Source organism: Leucopleurus acutus (genome assembly GCF_964270905.1).
Source record: "Leucopleurus acutus genome assembly, chromosome: 4".
In the NCBI taxonomy this organism is placed as follows: Eukaryota; Metazoa; Chordata; class Mammalia; order Artiodactyla; family Delphinidae; genus Leucopleurus; species Leucopleurus acutus.
The window spans coordinates 154688547-154704353 of NC_139146.1; the positions used below are offsets into that span (position 1 = coordinate 154688547).

At 40.0% G+C, this 15807-nt stretch overlaps 1 protein-coding gene across 4 annotated transcripts in view; it reads right to left on the reverse strand.

Annotated features, from left to right (window-relative positions):
* The window catches only part of RXFP1 (relaxin family peptide receptor 1), a gene marked incomplete at both ends in the record, with an annotated part of 94359 nt that overhangs the window by 17934 nt on the left and 60618 nt on the right, over window positions 1-15807 (reverse strand). For all 4 annotated transcript variants that reach the window (XM_082838717.1, XM_082838718.1, XM_082838716.1 and 1 more), the window contains 5 exons: window positions 1049-1120; window positions 9493-9567; window positions 10146-10217; window positions 10307-10378; window positions 15572-15643. In XM_082838717.1, coding sequence (XP_082694843.1) covers window positions 1049-1120; window positions 9493-9567; window positions 10146-10217; window positions 10307-10378; window positions 15572-15643 — 363 coding nt within the window. The remainder of the gene's footprint in view (window positions 1-1048; window positions 1121-9492; window positions 9568-10145; window positions 10218-10306; window positions 10379-15571; window positions 15644-15807) is intronic.

Below are 15807 nucleotides of genomic sequence, written 5' to 3' on the forward strand. Positions count from 1 at the left end.
GGCAATTACCATGAACTGTTTTGCATGACTGATAGAATCCTGCATCTGAAGACTGCTAAACGCACTGCAGAAAAGTTCACACATTTCAGTGGCTTTGAGCCCACTGGAATGGGGCGGAGGGCATAACTGGGTAAAAATTTTTGTTGTGTCAGTGGTAGCTATTGCATTGCCCGTACACAGGGGTCCTGTATATCTTAATATGATGATTTTCAAACTTTTCACATGGTAACCGACAGTAGAAAAATGCATTTTGCATTGGGACATAATATACACCCACACAACCCAAGCTTCATGGAACAATACACTTAATCATCTGAATTGTACTCTGATGTTTTTATACAATTCAATTCTATTCTTTTTCATTTAAAAAATGCGGCTCGGGACATACTACATTGCTTTCATCAACTGCTTGTGAGTTTCAGACCACAATTTGAAAAATACTCTTCTGGAGGAATAAACTGCAAATGAGGCAGTTATACTTTTATACTGAAGGAAGCCCCAGTATCCCTCACTGTTACGGAAGAGGCACCCTGAATTTAAAGTAAGCCAGAGAGGAGTATAAGGAGAAATTATACTCGATAACATTCTAAGGTTTATCCTGGTGTCCGCAGTTACATCCTCAGGGGTGTGAACATTCTACAGTTTCTAAAAGTTATAATTAATTTCCCCCACAGTCTTTGCAGTAATAATTTTTATAGATTAGGACTTTAATTTGGTGTTTCTGAAACTGAGATCCAAGGGCAGATTCTAGGTGTTATGAGAAATGTTTTTTCCCTTAAATTGGGTCTTACTTGTAAGGTTGAGAAAAGCAGGTCTCACGTAAGATAGTACCATTGTGATGACCCACGTATGTTGTGAATCTGTGGTTATGCCTGGTTTGAACTTCAGTAATTTTGCCAATGTGCTTCCTTTTCAAAAAACTTCAAGTTGAGAGGGAACATTTGCTGTAATTACTATGCATATTTATGCTAGATTCTGTTCGCATAAATGATTCATTTTATTTGTAAAGAGATAAAACGATACTTCAAAAGGACAAAACGTTACTTACAAAACAGTTAAATTACTGCAGGAAATAAAAGTCAAATTCCTTAAATTATGGATGTGGTTGCCTTCAAAGTCCCTGAAATATAAAAATAAAAAATGATAAAGCTGAATTTTAATCACACACAAAAGTCGGTTAAGAATGATTTGTTTTCTAGTAAAATATTCTTCTCCCACGTACTGCTGATTTCATAGGGATTCTCACATAATGTAAGTGTAGCCACTTACATAATAGCCAAAATGATATATTTATATATAATGTTTCTTTTTTTCTGTGTTAACAGTAAAAATGTTTTGAGTTGCGTAGGTATGAGGTGTTCATATGGGTACATATGTATCCTAAGGAATGTGAAGAGAATGAAAAAAGGCACACGGAAAGCGTTTGTTGTAGTAACTACCAGCTATATAAACAGAAAGCACGTAGTGATCCGCATTGAACACCCGTCCAGAGGTACCACTGGCATTTCTCTGAGTGGCGTGACTCTATCTGCTACAGCCCACAGAAGATTCTACTATTGCTGCAGAAGATGCTACCGCAAAACAGTGTTTAACCTCTACCTCCCTTGCCTAGACACTCCCAGAAAAAATTCTCCATAGCCTTTTACCCCTGAGAACACGCTTTCTTACTTTATTATATGGCCACACAGGCCAGTGCAGAGGGAGACCCACAGCTGCCCTTGGCTCTCCACTCCCGACTCAGGGCGCTGCTTGCAGACCTGACTTGAGCTCCCTTGCTGTTTAATTGTCTCTGCTTCCTGGTTTTCATGAAAGCGTTCTTCTATTGCCTGTCTTTTATCTTGTCGTAGGGTTTATGGTGGAAGTTCATAGAACAGAGTTAGCCGAGCTCAGGGATACACTTTCAGAAGCAGATGCTGGCTCTTAGATCTACTCGTTTTACCCCAGCACTTAGCTTACCAGTCACCATACCACGTAAAGCCATTCAGGAACAATTGCCACTAAAATATATGAGCTGAAGTCTGACACAGCTGCTAAAATCTATGCGGGAAACACGAGTGACATTAATGGACGTGCCTATCTTTTCTGCGGGAGAGGCTGTATCTGGGACAGTCAGTTTTATTGTGGCACTGCAATAAAAATGGCTGCTGACAAATCAAAGTCTGTCTGGAAGCTCTGGAAGGCCAGCATGTAAGCGTTCTAGAAATCAAGTCAATGGGCTAAAAGGGTGTATTGACCACAGAGAAGAGCAAAGAAGAGAGAGATATTTGAAGTCAGGCTTAGGGCTTTTCTCTGTTGCATCAGACTGCAAAATCAGATTTACTCGTTGAAGGACACAGAACATGTCAAATTTAAGCTCACAGTCCATGGTGTCCCGAGAATAAGCTGCTTCTTACTATAGTGATCTAAGAAGGGCATATACCATAACAAGGTTTTTGTAGACAGGATCTCTGTACATATGGAATGTTGTGTTAAAATCTTAAATCTTGATTCTAGATCACCCTTCTAAAGAAGAACTTCTATTATTCTATTAAACTGGAAATAAAGCACTTGTACTATCTTCTTTTGATCATTAGGCTTGGCCAAGGCTTTGGCCTTCCATAACGAAGGTTATCATTGACACAGACTGTTCTATTTCCTTTTCCTATTTTGTTGTTGTTACCAGGAATCTACCACCAGGGGGTGACGTTCTCCTAAGCCTCACAACATTGCTTGATGTTAGTTTCTTGTTAGTTACACCTGTAACTTTTTTTTTTCTATTAAGGTAGCAAAAATATTTACGTTAATATTAATTTACTATTTGTAAAAGTCAGTGAGAGGCATAAACTAGGGACTTTTGATTAAATTGTTAAATTCAATGTTGAGTTTATTTTAATCTTTATTTGTGAATTTGCCGTGACTTTCTTCCTAAAATTAGAGGTTTTAGTTCTTGATACGCAGGGGTATGGCATACAAGTCTGCTCCTTGTGCCAGGGCTCCAAGTTCTAGTGGACCTGAGGGGGTGTTTTGCTTACTTAATGCCTGGATCACTTTTCCAACTTAATGATGCTCTGAATCTAACCACTTTATGTTTCCCTCTATACATGGCAGAACTGGCTGAAAATGAAAATTTCGTTCTTGGATCTGAAGAACAATAACAGAAAATAAAAACACCAAGAATCTTGCCCTCTCAATTCTCTCTCTCATCCCCTAGGGGCTTTTTGTAAACACGCAAATCTCCTCTCCCTCTACTTCCTCCCGTACTTTTCTGGCTCCTATCTCACAGAGAAAATTGAGGTGATGAAGGAGGGGAAAGCCTTCGCCTTTCTGCCCGACATCCGTGATTTACCTGTATGTGCACCTGGTCTCCTACACCCAGGATGCGATGACCCTCCTTCTGCTTTAGGCTAATCCCGCGTTTTCTGAGTTTTGTTTGTGAACGTGTATGTCCTAAAATACATGGTCAATTCTAGTGAATGTGTTTTGGGCGTTCTTCACTTTCAGTTTATATCTATTAAGATTAAGCACAGGTACATAGAACAGAGACCCAACTATAACAGCATAACTACACAAGGATTTAAAAAAAAAAATCTAGGGTTAGGTAGTCCAAGGCTAGTATGGTAATTTTACTAAGTTGTTAGAAACCTAAGGTCTTTCATATTCACTGTCCACAGGTCCTTGTCTTTGTGTTCCAAGATGTTGCTAAAGCTTGAGCCATCATATCCGTCTTTTCTGGATAAGGAAAGAAAGGGAGGTTCTTCCTGTTTCTCTTTAAGGAGGTTGCCCAGAAGTTCCACACTATACGTCTTCCTCCTCATTAATTAGGGCTCAGCCACGTGGCTCTGTCTAGACGTGGGGAAGTCTGGGAATGTAGTATTTTAGCTGGGCACTTTGCCGCCCCAAATAAATCTGTTCTGTTATCGAGAAGGGACTTTGCACTTTGATATGTACCAGTTAGCGTTAACTCGTTAACTATGTTATTTAGTTCTCCATATCCTTTTTTTGGTTTTCCTTGATCTTTCATGGACTGAAAGAGGTGGATTATTATTTCTTACCGCTTATGTATGTCTATTTTTCTTTTGTTTTGGTTGTTATATGAATCTATTTGGTGCATATATATGCTCCTAATATAATATCTTGTATTGGAAATTGCACACTATAGCATTTAAATGTCCTTCTTCGTACTGCTTAATGCAAATTGGCCAAACTATCTACTTAGATAAAAAATGATGCCTACTTTCTTTGGTTTGCATTTACATGGCATACTTTTGAGCAGTCTTTTATTTTTAATCTTTCTTAATCACTTAGTTACAGCTGGACTTTTTTGTACATAGTACTGAGTTAGGTTTTGCTCTGTGATCCAACTTGAAAATCTGTTTCTCTTTTTAGTAGGTAATTTTAGCCCACTTATGTTTATTGATCTGACTAATGTATCTTACCTTAGTCTGCTATTTAAAAATATTATTATATGGTTTTATAGATTAAAAAATCTTTCAACAAATGGCTTAAAAATTTTATTTATTCTAACATTGAAAAAGGCTTATATATTCTATTGGTAACCTTTATAACTACAACTTTACCCAATACACCATATCTTCTCTTTCTTAGAGAATAACAATAACACTTATCAATTTCCTATTATAAGAAATGATGGAATTAGTATGTATTTTCTTCCTGCCTTTTCTTTCCTCTCTCTCACCATAGGATTTTGATCAATTATATGCTATTTATTAATATTCACCTTAGGAATGTCAAATAGCCACATATTGGTAGATTTCTTAGTTTTAAATGACATCTCTTGACGCCAGGCTATTTTTCTTTATAGTTTTATGGTTTCACTTTATTCCTTTGAAACTGCTTACTCAGTTAAGATTATTGTGGCTTTTGCCATATGGAGCCCTGTATCATTCTGTGATATTTCTCTTTATCCCTGGTGGTAGTCTTTGTTCAGAAGGCTATTTTTTTCCAGTGTTAACACAGCCCCTCCACTTTTAAAAAAAATTAGTGCTGCATTTCTTATCTTCGTTTTACAGCTTGAATATCTCTGTTTTCTCTGGTTGTCTCAAGCTTTTTTCTTTGCTTTTCTTTATCTTTGGTTTTCAGCAGTTTGACTATGATTTGTCCAGTTTTTTTTTTTTTTTCTTTTCTACTTCTGCTTGTTTTCTTTTCTGAGGTTCTTAGATTTTTTTTGTTTTTTTGTATTACATCATTTTAGAAAATTCTTGGTCATTATCTCTTCAGATATTTCTTTGAAAAATGAGCAGGACCCTATGTCCCCCACCTCTTGTTTGTAGAAAAGCTTTAGCCTCTTAGGCCTTCCCTGAGTTCCAAAGAGCAGATTTAATCAGAGAAGTGAGAAAATGGTGAAACAAAGGAAAATAGTCAAGCAAGACAAAATACTAATAGTTTAGCCATAAAACAAATTCAAGATCCTTTAGTTCCTCCTCAAGGGCAATAGATAATACCCTGAGCCATATCCTTGAGTTGTTTTGCAGACACTAAAACCCTCACCAGGTGGAGGAAGTTAACGGCATGCTGATCACCAGCACGTAGACCCCAGGCTGGTTGGAACCAGAAGGTTGATGATTGAGATTCCCGTAACCTCACCCTGTTACCTCACCACCAACCAATCAGAGAGTTGTGCACGAGCTGATCACACACCCTGCAGTCCCCTCCCTCACCCTGCCTTTAAAAACCCTTCCCTGAAAACCATCAGGGAATTTGGGTCTTTTGAGCATGAGCTGCCCATTCTCCTTGCTCGGCACCTGCAATAAATGCTGTACTTTTCTTCACCACAATCTGGTGCCAGTAGATTGGCTTTGCTGTGCGTCTGGTGAGCAGACTCAAGATTTTTGGTAACATCTTCTGTCCTGTTGTCCTTCTCTTCTTTTGCTGTGACCACTTTAACGCATTTTGAGACACTTTTATATTATCCTGTAACTTTTGGATTCTCTGTTCTATCTTTGTTTTATGCTCCGTTCTCATTTTGATTCAAATGAAAGCTTTCTATTGACCTATCTTCAAGGTCATTGATTCTTTTGTTAGCTGTGTTCAGCCTGTTGAAGTAATTCTCTGATTCTCTTTAAAGCTTCCATCTCTTTGCAGACATTTTCCATGTGTGCATGTTTTGCCCACCTTTCCCATTTGTATTTCCCAAATACTTATGATTAATCATTTAACTGATTAATCATAAGTATTTTAATTCCCTTGTTTCGTAGTTGTAACATCTGAGTTATCTCTGGGCCTAGTTCTGTTGATTGCTTTATAATTTGACAAGGATTGTTTCTCTTGCTCTTTCTGGGATGGGGCTTTCTCAGCATGGTTGTCCCACATGCCCCAGAAGCCCCAACCCACTTGGCAACAGTGCAGGATCCTGGGCTGGAGAGGTTTATTTGCCCCTATTGCTGGAGTAGAGAGCTTTGGCTGCTACCGCTCCTTTGGAAGCAGTGGATCTATGCACAGTCCCTGGCTGCAGGAAGATTTTCTGTCCCTCTCCCCATGGTGTAAAGCTTTTCCTTCCTAAGAAGGAAGAGTCTAGGGGAGAAGGTGGGGTTTGTGCCTGCATGCCACCAAAGAAGACTCTGTCTGGTTTCCTTAATTACTCCCAGCTTTTTCCATGAGCTGGTGGAGGCCAGAGAAAAAGAGACGGTTAGGAATAGCTGACTCCCTTGAGTGTGGGGTTCCCAGTATTCCAAAGGGTTACACTAGCCCACACTTAACCTTTACAGGTTTATTAACATTTTAGCAGTTTTCTTTGTACCTGCTCTATGAGGGTCAACGCTTCACCTTGTGCTCTGCCAAAGGTGAAATACTGTATATGTCCCGTCTCTCTTGGTCACTCCTTAGAATTGTTTCCCTGCTTGCCTTATGACTGACAGGCTGGAGAAAATTAAGACTGTGTAGATTGTAAAGTTCGTCCTCATTGGTAGAGTGGGAGCAATATTGTCTTGAGGCTGTCTACAGCTTCAGCACAGCATTGTTGGAATGGAATTGTCATATATAATATGTATCCTTCCGTGACTTTTTCTTTATACTTCATATTATGATCTTGAAATTGTGCCGTGTCGATTGAAGCAGGGCAGGTGCATTCATCTTTATTGCACCTGTGTGTGTATCCCATCTTATTTGTCCATCCTTTCCACGGCTTCCAGGACCTTGCTCCATAATGCATCCTCACTGTTTTCCACGTTTACAAATCCTTTACATTAGCTTCTTCTGCGTATATATAAACTTGCTTTGTCTCATCCCTGGATAAAAGTTTACTTTACCCTCTTGCTCTTTAGCTCATCTTTGGCTATTGCCCCATCTGTTCATATGCTTATTTATTAGTTATATTCCTTCCTTTTTGAATATCACGTCTTTTAGTGTGGTGTTTATAGTTTTTTTTATTGCTTTGAAAGAACTATATTAAAAGTTTTAATCTGTTGTCTGTTGTATATCTTGCAAATATATTCTCCTGGGCTGTCATATCTCTTTTTGTTTTATTTCTATTTTTCTACTTAACCATAGTTAAACAAATGTTTGCCGACACATCCAACAGATTTTCTAGTTTGTACTTTGCTAACTGACAGTTCACGCACAAGGTAAAGATATTGTAATTAATTTTAAAAAATGAATACTTATAAAGCAAAAATTATTACCAGCATTAAAATTGGGACAACATTCACTCTCAGGGATGCATGTGGAGTGAGTTGTTTTGGATAGCTAAAACTTAAAGATTATAATTTTAGTAACAAAAATTTAAAAATTCCACATCTTTAGTTATAAATCCTAATCATTTTTTATTTTTATCTGAAATATACGCTTGGCTACCTTTTTAAAAGCAAAGGAAAGATTTTTTATTGTATGGGCATAAAATCTCCCACATTTGCTTCTGGTCTCAATGCATGAATTTTTAATTTACTCATATAAATAATAATCAGTTTTACTTCATTACTAAGTTTGGATCACTGAGCATGTAATTACCATTAGTGAATTCTTTTGAGCCCAAATTTAATCACCACAAAGAATATTGCACTTAATTTGCCCTTTCCTTGATGACTTAGTTCGTCATTACTGAGGGTACTATACTGTTATATCAAGATGCCCTCTGGACTTACTAATGATTTGGGGGAGGTTTCTCTTCCCCTAGATGGTTCCAAACTAGTGTGTTTTGACCAAACTTTTGGGAATTCCCTACAAATAAAAGACAGAGGGGATTTTCATATATAGAGTATATGCAGGTTATTGACTGAACATTTAAAGAAATATTTTGGATTTATTTCTTCATTTTTGCCTGTATTTTAAATAGACACATTTACTGGGTAATTGAGTTCTGCATAGGTAGAGTGATGCTAATTACCACAAACAAAACTACTTGTGAAAAACTCTGTGGAACATATTCTGTTGTGATGAGACTTAAAAAATAAAGCCTAAGTATCATAGTCTTATTACACAGAATTTAGCAATGACACTAAAGTGGCTTAGTCTTTCTGTACCAAATGAACAAGTGAACAGATTGACAGGGGGGAAGGGGTGATGTTACATAGATATCATAACATCCTTTCTGTCTTCCTTCTTCCTGCCTACAAAGTATGTCTTGTGTTTTGGAGATGTTTTATTTTGATAAGAGTTTAGAGGAGTTAGTTTAGATAATAGGGATGTTTAATAAGAAAATCATGCTAAAAATATTAACAACTACCATTTGAAAAAACCTGACATCTGAAATGAACTAGGCAAAACCAGAAAAGTTAGTTGTCTTCTGTAAGAAGAGATAGAGAGAACCCTCCTACACTGTTGGTGGGAATGTAAATTGGTGCGGTCACTATGGAGAATAGTAGGGAGGTTCCTTAAAAAACTAAAAATAGAGCTACCTTATGATCCAGCAATCCCACTCCTGGGCATATATCTGGAGAAAACTCTAATTTGAAAATATACATGCACCCCTTATGTTCATAGCAGCACTATTTACAATAGTCAAGACATGGAAGCAACCTAAATGTCCATCAACAGAGGAATGGATAAAGAAGATGTGGTACCTATGTACAATGGATATTACTCAGCCATAAAAAGAATGAAATAACGCCAGTTGCAGCAACATGGATGAAGCTGGAGATCATCACACTAAATGAAGTAAGCCAGAAAGCAACAAATACCATATGATATCACTTATATGTGGAATCTACAAAAATGATACCAATGAACTTATTTACAAAACAGAAAGAGACTCACAGACATAGAAAACAAACTATGGTTACCAAAGGGGAAAGGGGGGGAGGGATAAATTAAGAGTTTGGGATTGACATATACACACTACTGTATATGAAATAGATAACTAATAAGGACTTACTGTATAGCACAGAAAACTCTACTCAATACTCTGTCATGACCTATATGGGAAAAGAATCTAAAAAAGAGTGGATGTATGTATATGTATAAGTGAATCACTTTGTTGTACACCTGAAACTAACACAACAGTGTAAGTCAACTACTATATTTCGATAAACATTTTTAAAAAGAGGAGATACAGCAACTTACAGCCAGTGCAGCCTGGGCATGTGCTGACAAAGAGGCTTGTCAGGCAAGCGGGTAAGGATGTTATTCATCAGTGCTCTGAAAAAGAGAAACAAAAAGGAGTCTGATTTCTCTGTTTCTTTTCTCAACTGAAGTCAAAACGTGGTTTTATCATTATTCTTATGAAGTCATGAACATCTACTAAGTTCGTTGTCTTCTCACTCAAACTATTTTCTGTAAGTCTTGATATATTTAAGTGCTTGTTAGTAATAAAATTAGACAAACGGTAGCCATCATATGGAGGAAGCAGTAACATTAGCAACTGAAGAAAAGTCCTGTGCCCTTCAGTAGTGGGTACTGAAAAGGAGGTGATTTTAAACAAACGTATTTTTCTTTACCAAGATTAATATAGGATAGTACCGGTGTGCTTAAGAATATTTCAATAAAGCATGGCAGTGGGGCTGTGTTCAGTTTTGATGGGCTGACATTCTAGAAGATGGAAGATCTTATAAAACTGTTACAACTACAAAACAGCCTCATAGGATATGACTAGGAGATGGTTTTTAGTTGAAAATTCCATTTTAGGGTTTTAATTCTAAATGTCATGTTGTTAAACCCAATTTTTATTCATGCCTTTTCCTTCAGTTGAAATATTTGCATAAATTTTTAGTACTTACAGGAGAATGAGAGAATTTAGTCCATAAAATGTTAGTGGGGAAATTCGACTGAGATGATTCTCTTCAATTATCCTGCCAGCCAGAAGAAAAAAATGGGTTCATTTACATATTTTTCGAACATAAAGGCTAGTGCTATAAAATGCCACATAAATTAAACATACAGCCACTCTAGTCTGTGGAGATCTTCAAAAACACCCGGCTTCAAGAAGGTTATTCTGTTGTGACTGAGATACCTGCAAAAAGAGAAATAACTACAGTAAATTTGATACCTTCTTGATATCTTCTAACAAGGAAAGGAAGAACAATAATTGTCCATCTTAAATTTTCTTATATGTTGTTCTCATCAGGCCATTTCCCTGCCCTCGGAGCCCTGAAAGTTCTCTATCACTTACCTTTTCACGTCTAGTTTTTCATTTCCCAATAATCAACCCACCATCAGCCAATCCCTCACTCCCTCTGTCTATTCATTAATTCATCAAATCGTTTTGAGCCCCTGCGCTGCGGCATTGTGCTAGGTGTGGAATCGCTTTCTCGAGGGGCTTTGCATCTAGTAGAAGACAGCATATGAGCAGGTAGTTATTGCAGCAGCAGAGGGAAAAGAACAAGAACATGCAGTTCCTCTGACTTTTCAGTGGAGGAGGTGCCGGCCTCTGCTGGGACTGGGGAAGCAGAGCTTGGAGGGGAGAGGGGACAGGGAGCGTTAAAGAAAGAGGTCTCTAGTCCTGCCCTGCAAATAGGTTCATCTGTGCCATTTTTCTAGATGCCACATATATGTGTGAATATACGGTATTTGTTTTTCTCTTTCTGCCTTACTTCACTCTGTATGACAGTCTCTAGGTCCATCCACCTCACTACAGACAACTCAGTTTTGTTCCTTTTTATGGCTGAGTAATATTCCATTGTATATATGTGCCACATCTTATCTTATTTGCAAAGCATAAATAGAGACATGGACGTAGAGAATAAACTGGACACCAAGGGGGAAAGGAGGGCGTGGGATGAACTGGGAGACTGGGATTGACATATATACATTATACTGTGTATAAAATAGATAACTAATGAGAACCTACTGTAGAGCACAGGGAACTCTACTCAGTGCTCTGTGGTGACCTAAATGGGAAGGAAATCCAAAAGAGAGGGGCTATATGTATATGTACAGCTGATTCACTTTGCTGTACAGCAGAAACTAAGACAACATTGTAAAGCAACTATACTCCAATGAAAATTAATTACAAAAAAAGAAAAGAAAAACAAAGGCTCTTCTCAACTGAGCCTTGGGTGAGGTGTGTCATTCACAAAGCAAAGCACGGGTGGGAGTGATTCCAGGCAGAGGAAATGGCTTATGCAAAGGTGAGAGGTGTGACGGTGACAAGGGGAGGGGTCATGGTAAAGAGGCTGTGAGGGGATGCAGGAGATGCCCCTGGAGGCAGGTATGGACCTGCTCTGGAGAAAAGACACTGAATGCCTTGCTGGAGAGTCGGACCCATTGTACTTTGACCCGACTTTACTTCTCACTCTTATGCAGAGTGAACCAACTCTTCCTTCTGTTGTGCTGATCTCTTACGTGTTTATTTCTTTGTTTTCTTCCAAAAGCACACACCAGCTTTTAACAACTTTCAGAATCACCTCTCTTCTTTTACAGAGGCCTTATTTATTTTTTAAAAAAATTTATTTATTTTATTTATTTATTTTTGGCTGCGTTGGGTCCTCGTTGCTGCGCGCAGGCTTTCTCTAGTTGCAGTGAGCGGGGGCTACTCTTCGTTGCGGTGCGCGGGCTTCTCATTGCGGTGGCTTCTCTTGTTGAGGAGCATGGGCTCTAGGTATGCGGGCTTCAGTAGTTGTGGCTGGTGGGCTCAGTAGTTGTGGCACGTGGGCTCAGTAGTTGTGGCACACGTGCTTAGTTGCTCTGCGGCACGTGGGATCTTCCTGGAGCAGGGCTCGAACCCGTGTCTCCTGAATTGGCTGGCAGATTCTTAACTACTGCACCACCAGGAAAGCCCCGGCCTTAGAGTCTTTATGTGGCCTTTTCTCTTTTTTTTTCTGAAGAAAACTTTTGGACACACACACAACCACACACAGCCCAACAGAAGCTGGTAAAGCAAGGGAAATATTTGGAAAACTCTAATTCCACTTAACTTTGTCCTTTGGTTTGGTAAAGCGGAGATGAGACTCTCAAAATACCTAAGGTTGCCAATGGTAGCAAAAGCACTGGACTCAAATGTGTGCAATATTCCTTTCCTTCCATTTTGTCTTAAAATGGCAGAGAAATTGTCTTGCGTGTTTATTTTTGTCTCAGTTTCTCTAATGCAGCAACTCACTGCTCTGAATCTGCTGTCAGACAGTTTGGTTCCTGGCTTCGCTACTTGTTAATAGTGTGACCTGAAACAAAGAGCAACTTCAGAAATCCTCAGTTTCCCCAACTCTAAAACGGAAATAACACCAGTACCTAATTCACTGGGCTGTTGAGCATTTGAGCCAGGCATGTCAGGAACACTTGGTGCATATTAGTAGGATGAGGTCTCTGTTCAACCTCCCATTTCAACTTCTTTCCTGTTCTTTTTCCTCATTGCCTATGATTCTCATGCAAGCATTTGTTCAAATTCCTCTTCCCCTGATACGCGGACCACACTGATTTCTCTTTTTGCTACTCTGACAGCTCTTAGAGCTGACATCCTGTAAAATCTGTCCTTCCAGGAATCTCCCCTTCTCCTCTCTTTCTTGGGGGTAGCAAAGGATAAGGCCCCATATTAGAGCCACTTCCTTCCCTTGCAAGCCTGGAGCCCCAGTTGGGCAGAGGAAGATGTTAAGAATCTCTTCAACAGTTGCCCTGAGCACCCCACGGGTTCCCTTAAGAGCCGCTAGAAATCCTCTAGAAAGGGACTTGATCCACCCCCCATGCCCTGTGCTGTCTGATTTGCCCCGTCCTATTCATTTTTCAGAGTCATCCTTCACTGCTCTGGACCCAAAATAATCACTCCTTTTAGGGAATCATCTTAGCAGTTGTGGTCTGAACAACATAGGTTTAAGTCTTAGTTAAGTAAACACCCTTGCCATTCTCTAGTTGTTGTGTGTATGTTGGCATTGTTTCCCCACCGTAGACTGGAAGCTTCCAGAGAGCGTGTGGGTGCCTCTCCCCGGTGGAAGCACAGGGTTCTACCTGCAATACTGCAATAAGGAGCTAGAAGGTAGCAGGTCTGACTTCTCTTTCTATGCCCCCCACGGTGTCTCGCTGAAGACCTTGCACACTGTGAGGGGTAATGAGTGTCTACGGATGAATGAAGAGCAGTATCTGATGTTTACCCATGGAAGACCAGAACCGTGTGACACTTTAACAGCCAGACAATATTTTCGTGCCAGGAAAAAACCAAGATGCAGATGGAAGACACTTAAGTTTACTCTCCATCTGTACCATCTTTCAAGAGCCTCCTGCACACCCATTGAACGTTAAACCAAGCAGATGCTGTTCAGCAAGTTTTGAATAGATTTGTGAGAGGCTGTAGAGAAAAGTAGGCAGCAGCATGATGAGGACGACTCCAGTATTGACTTTGAGTAATTTGCTAACACACGAAAGAGCAGGAAAGGGATAGACACAGCCACAGGGGTTACTGTTAAGACTTTGGGTCTCTGGTGACCTTCTCTGCTAGTAAATGATTAGGTGGCCTTCTTTTTTTTTTTCTTTTCTTTTGTGGTACGCGGGTCTGTCACTGCTGTGGCCTCTCCCGTTGCTGAGCACAGGCTCCGGACGCGCAGGCTCAGCGGCCATGGCTCACGGGCCCAGCCGCTCCGCGGCATGTGGGATCTTCCCGGACCGGGGCACGAACCCGCGTCCCCTGCATCGGCAGGCGGACTCTCAACCACTGCGCCACCGGGGAAGCCCTAGGTGGCCTTCTTGACTCAACCCCAATCTCTGATACAGCCAGTGAGGAATCTGACCGGAAAGAGTTTCTTGGGTTAAGGAGTAAAAACTGGGGTAGGATAGAAGGCAAGGGGCCAGAAATAAAATACAGGGAGTTGTTTATTAATGTGATTTTTTGGTTATATTTCCATTCAGTAACTTCTAGGTGGTAAGTTTCAGCTGCCTGGTAAAATGCAGCTGAAATGGAATGGAACTTTGAGAAAGACTGTTTTAAAAAGCTTAGCTCTTAACCACAATGAGATGCTACTTCACACCCATAAGGATGGCTGTTATTAAAAACAACACAACACAAAACAACAACAAAATCCCAGAAGGTAAAATGGTGCAGGTGCTGTGGAAAACAGTATGGTGGGTCCTCAGAAAATCAAACGTAGACCTGCCGTATGACCCAGCAATTCCACTTCTGGGCGTACACCCAAAAGAATGGAATGCAAAGACTCAAATATTTGTACACCAACGTTGATAGCAGCATTATTCACGATAGCCGAAAGGTGGAAACGACCTAAATGTCCATCCATCAGGAATGAATATAGAAAATGTGGTATTTTATATATATATATATATATATATATATACACATACACACAATGGACTATTATTCAGTCTTAAACAGGGAGGAAATTCTAATATATGTTACAACATGCCTGAGACTTGAAGGCATTATGCTAAGTTTAAGACGTGATGAAAAAGGCCTGACACTAAAGGGAAAATATTACCTGATTCCACTTCTGTGAGGTCCCCTAGAGTAGTCAGATTCATAGAGACAGAAAGTACCACGGTGGGTGCCGGGGCCTGGGAGGGGCCGTGGGGAGTTAGTGTTTAGTGGGTGTGGAGTCTTAGTTGGGAAGGTGAACAGTTCTGGAGATGGACAGCTGTACAACAGTGTGAATGTACTGAACGCCACTGAACGAGACCCTTAAAAAGGATTAAAATGGCAAATTTGTTATATATGTTTTACCATAATTTAAAAAAAAGCTTTGTTCTTTTAAACTTATCGTGCTTTATGTATTTGTAAAAGCAGAATTAGTGGGAAAAGAGTAACTGGAGAAGTCTTTGGGTTTTTTCCTTCATAAATTTTAATCATCACCAGACTTTCTCATGTTGATAAAGTTCATTCAATCCTCATTCCCGTCACCACGGCTTACGTATATTGAGTTCCTACTACGTGCCCGGCACAGTGCGCCCAACTCTTCCCACGGATTTTCTCCTTCGTTCCTTACAACAATCCTGAGGTAGGTACTGTTGTAGTTTGCATTTTCCGGTAGAGGGAGCTGATGCTTAGAAAGGAAATTAAGTTCTCAAGTTCACACACCCAGTGAGCGGTGAGGTAGGACTGGGACTGCAGCCTGTGTGACTCAGGGTCCCATGCCCTTGGCCCCAGTGCTGTGCTGCACCGTCCACTGCCTGCATGTCCCGTGGGCACTGTCGTGGGCGGGAGGGCTGTGGTGGGTGGGATGGGTCGGGCTGGCAGGCCACCACGGAAGGGCAGACTAATGGGCGCTGTACTTACAGTTTAGTAAGACTGTGGAGTCCTCGGAAAGCATAGACGGATATGGATCTAATCCTATTGTTTTGGAGACACCTGTGAAAATGATTATTAAAAGGAAAACGTAAGGAAATGTAGTTTCAGTTTTGCAAGATGAAAAGAGTTCTGCGGATGGCTGACGGTGACAGCCCTGCAAAGATGCGGGCGGATGTAAGGCCTCTGAACGTACACTAAAGGGTCAAGCCCGTCGATTTTATGTT